This window comes from Pundamilia nyererei, unplaced genomic scaffold, assembly GCF_000239375.1.
Source record: "Pundamilia nyererei isolate P.nyererei 1_Seehausen unplaced genomic scaffold, PunNye1.0 scaffold00057, whole genome shotgun sequence".
Lineage (NCBI taxonomy): Eukaryota > Metazoa > Chordata > Actinopteri > Cichliformes > Cichlidae > Pundamilia > Pundamilia nyererei.
Genome location: NW_005187458.1, coordinates 666,924 through 670,379, shown reverse-complemented (window position 1 = coordinate 670,379; position 3,456 = coordinate 666,924). Strand labels below are relative to the sequence as shown.

Sequence of the window (3,456 nt, the reverse complement as noted above, 5' to 3'; positions counted from 1 at the left end):
GTAGGTTTAAGCCACCTCAGCACTAGCTTCACACTTTATACCTTTCATCCATATTTTTATATACAGTCTATGGAAATCCTTGACCAAAAGTAAAATTAGCAAAGCTTCCATTTAATGTTTAGACCATTAGAAAATCGAAGGGTGCAAGTTACTAAACTTTGTCAATAATTTCTCAAATGTTTCCCCGAACCTGCAGATTTTTGTACTATTGCCAAACAAATGTTTTTCTCTCTTTTTTTTTTTTTTTTTTAATAATTTGACCACATGTGCATTAAAGTCTCCACAAATGTCTGAATGAATCAATGCAAAGATGAGAATAAAATGCACCAATGGATATAAAGCATCCAGATATTTCTACAATATTTACAGCGGTGGTCGCATGCCGCCTCACACGTCAGTGAGCAGCTTGCCCTTGTTAACACAGTTCTGGCTGGGAGCTGTGCAGTTGGCAGTTCTAAGGTTAGCTTCCCTGAAGTTGTCAATGCTGTTGTTTAAGTCCTCGTCTATCTCCATGTACTCCGACTTGCTGACCACTGAGGAGCTGCGGCGACTCGAGTTGGTGTCTGACGCCAAGTTCTGATTGCTGACGTTGAGCAGCTGGGCCTGCTCCTCACCCTCCGTCTCCCGGTGGTAAAAGTAGTTGAAGTTGGACACGATGACTGGCACCGGCAGCGCGATGGTTAACACTCCGGCTATGGCGCAAAGCGAGCCGACAATCTTCCCTCCGATGGTCACAGGGTACATGTCCCCATAGCCGACTGTTGTCATCGACACCACAGCCCACCAAAAAGCATCTGGGATGCTGGAGAAGAACGAGTCCTTCTCCTCAGCCTCCGCAAAGTAGACAGCGCTGGAAAACAAAATCACGCCAATGAAGAGGAAGAAAATGAGCAAGCCCAGCTCCCGCATGCTGGCCTTTAGAGTTTGCCCCAGAATTTGGAGTCCCTTGGAGTGTCGGGACAATTTAAAGATCCTGAACACCCTCACCAGACGGATTACCCTGAGAATGGCCAAAGATGTGGCCTGCTCCCCACCACCCTTACCCTCCCTGTTGCCTTGGTCGTCGGCCAGCTCTGTGCCAAGAGTGATGAAATACGGGATTATAGCCACAATATCGATAGAGTTCATCATGTTTTTGAAGAACGCTGCCTTGCTGGGGCAGGCAAAGAACCGAACTATCAACTCAAAGGAAAACCAGATGATGCAGAGCGTCTCCACCACAAAGAAAGGGTCTGTGAGGACGCTTGCTTTGTAGTACATGGTGGTGTTGCCGACCATGCGAATCCGGTCGTTGGGATCCTCCTTCAGCTCTGGTAATGTCTCCAAGCAAAAAATTACTATTGAAATAAGAATGACCATCACCGAGACAATGGCGATACCCCGAGCTGGCCCCGAGCTCTCTGGGTGCTCGAAGAGGAGCCAGATCTGCCGCTGGAACTCGTTCTCAGGCAAAGGTCGCTCTTCCTCCCGAATAAACCCCTCATCCTCCCGAAACTTCTCCATTGCCTCAGCACCGAGTTCATAAAACTTTATCTCCTCTGAGAACATATCCAGCGGTACGTTGACCGGCCTCCTCAGCCGTCCTCCTGACTGGTAATAGTACAAGATGGCGTCAAAACTCGGGCGATTCCGGTCAAAGAAGTACTCGTTTCGAAGGGGGTCAAAGTAGCGCATCCTCTTCTTAGGGTTCCCCAGTAGGGTTTCCGGGAACTGGGCGAGGGTTTTCAGCTGGGTCTCGAAGCGCAGCCCTGAGATGTTGATAACCACCCGCTCACAGCAGTCATGGTTGTCGTGGTCATCATCAGGCGGGTAGGGGTCCTGCGGGTGACCCGGCAGGGTGGAAGTCTCGTCCATGTTTTCTGTGGACACCACAGTCATCCTTCCTGGCGGGTGGAGGAGAGAAAGAGGAAGTTTAGGTGTAGAGGAGAGAAGGAGGCGGTAAGCTGGAGTGGAGAAGCTCCTACTGCGGCTAGGAGCAGTGGAGAACCTCCCTCTCCATCATCATCATCATCCTCAGCACTATCGCCATCACATCTCTTTTTTCTCACCTGAAAGATAGAAAAAATGACATGCCGTCACTCAAACATGGTTTCATTTCACCACAGACATGTTTCATTGGCTGGAGAGCTTCCTGTTGTTGAGAGGGAAGAAAAAAAAATCCTGCAGCACCTCCAGAAGCCGCGCTGCATCTGCTGTAATTTTACCGCATACATCAGTACTCGAGTTTGCAGCCCCACTGCGCACATCACTCAACCTTCAGCCACGAAAAGCTTTTCACCTTCACACCAACACACAGTTTCAACCCGAATCCAAGTGATGAAGATGACACATAAAACCCACCTGAGCAGAGCTGGAGAGCAGCAGATGGAGATCCTGTGCACCTTCCCCAGCCACCCGCCACAACCTGGGGTTTAATATCGCTTTACAGTAGCTCTGAAATATTAATAGACTATGTTGTCTTGGTCAACATCCGTATCCTCTTGGTGTAGGTTTTCAGCGTCGATTGGAGAAGCCCGCAGAGAGAGGAGGAGGAGGAGAAAGAAGAGAAGGAGTAGGCTTCAGACAGCAAAAATCCTGACTGACAATTTCTTAAAATCATGCTGGAAAAAAGATAGAACTCCCAAGAAGAGCTGGCTCTCAGTCTGAAGGGGAGGACTGGGAGGACTTGGCACTGCAGCAGCATCCGCACTCAGAGACTCTCGTGATTTTCTCTGCGGTAAAAACGGTTTTTAAAAAAACCCCGAGGCTTTGAAGGAAAACCGGCTCAGGAGAGAGTCCGCGTCCGGGAATTTGGAAGCATATTGCAGGATTTCATGAGGAGAAAGACAGAGAGAGGGAGAGGGAGAAAATAAGTGAGCGACAGAGGGAGGGAGGGGAGTGAGGAAGAGGAGGAGGGGGGGTTCGACGCAGTGCAGACAGACTGTAAAAGCCAGCAGGTGCTCCGGTCCTGAATGTGCGCACAAACAGCGGAGAGTCGTGCAGCAGGTCGAGCTGAGCTGCTCGGCTCCTGTCCGTCAAGTTCCGCTAAAATCCACATGAAGGATCCGCGGACACGCGCCCCACAACGGCAGGAACGAGAGCGAAAGAAGCGCACTGCATCATGGGTTATGTAACCAGTTCGACGTGTTTGTGCTGCAGGTGTCTCACAGCGAGCAGGTCTCAGGTTTGACTGCAGGAATCTGCAGAGGATCAAACTGGCCTCTGTAATTGGCTGCTGAGCAGTTTGCGACAGTCAGACCTGCATGCTGGTGTAAATACCTCCGTGTTGCTATGGAGACAGAGAAAAATCAGCAGACTTCATCTGCTCTGACTGTGTAACAGAGAAAAATCAAGAATAAAAAAAACAACTTTATTTAAACAGGCAGAGAGCCTCATACATGAGAAGAAATATAATTATCACCATCAGGTATGGAAGCTCATTAATGCCAAGAAAAGAAACTCACCAACAAAGTGGAA

At 49.1% G+C, this 3,456-nt stretch overlaps 1 protein-coding gene across 2 annotated transcripts; it reads right to left on the bottom strand.

Moving 5' to 3' along the window:
- Positions 1-232: 232 nt before the first annotated feature.
- On the bottom strand, positions 233-2,859 carry kcna1b (potassium voltage-gated channel, shaker-related subfamily, member 1b). 2 transcript variants are annotated; one of them, XM_013911151.1, is made up of 2 exons: positions 2,341-2,859; positions 233-2,048 (listed from the first exon to the last, which is right to left on the bottom strand). In XM_013911151.1, the coding sequence occupies exon 2, from the start codon at positions 1,876-1,878 to the stop codon at positions 388-390; it is 1,491 nt and encodes a 496-aa protein (XP_013766605.1). In that variant the 5' UTR covers positions 1,879-2,048; positions 2,341-2,859; the 3' UTR covers positions 233-387. The 2 variants fall into 2 exon arrangements, with proteins under 2 accessions (XP_013766605.1, XP_005734219.1); XM_005734162.1 differs by having other exon boundaries at positions 233-1,883.
- Positions 2,860-3,456: the final 597 nt, after the last annotated feature.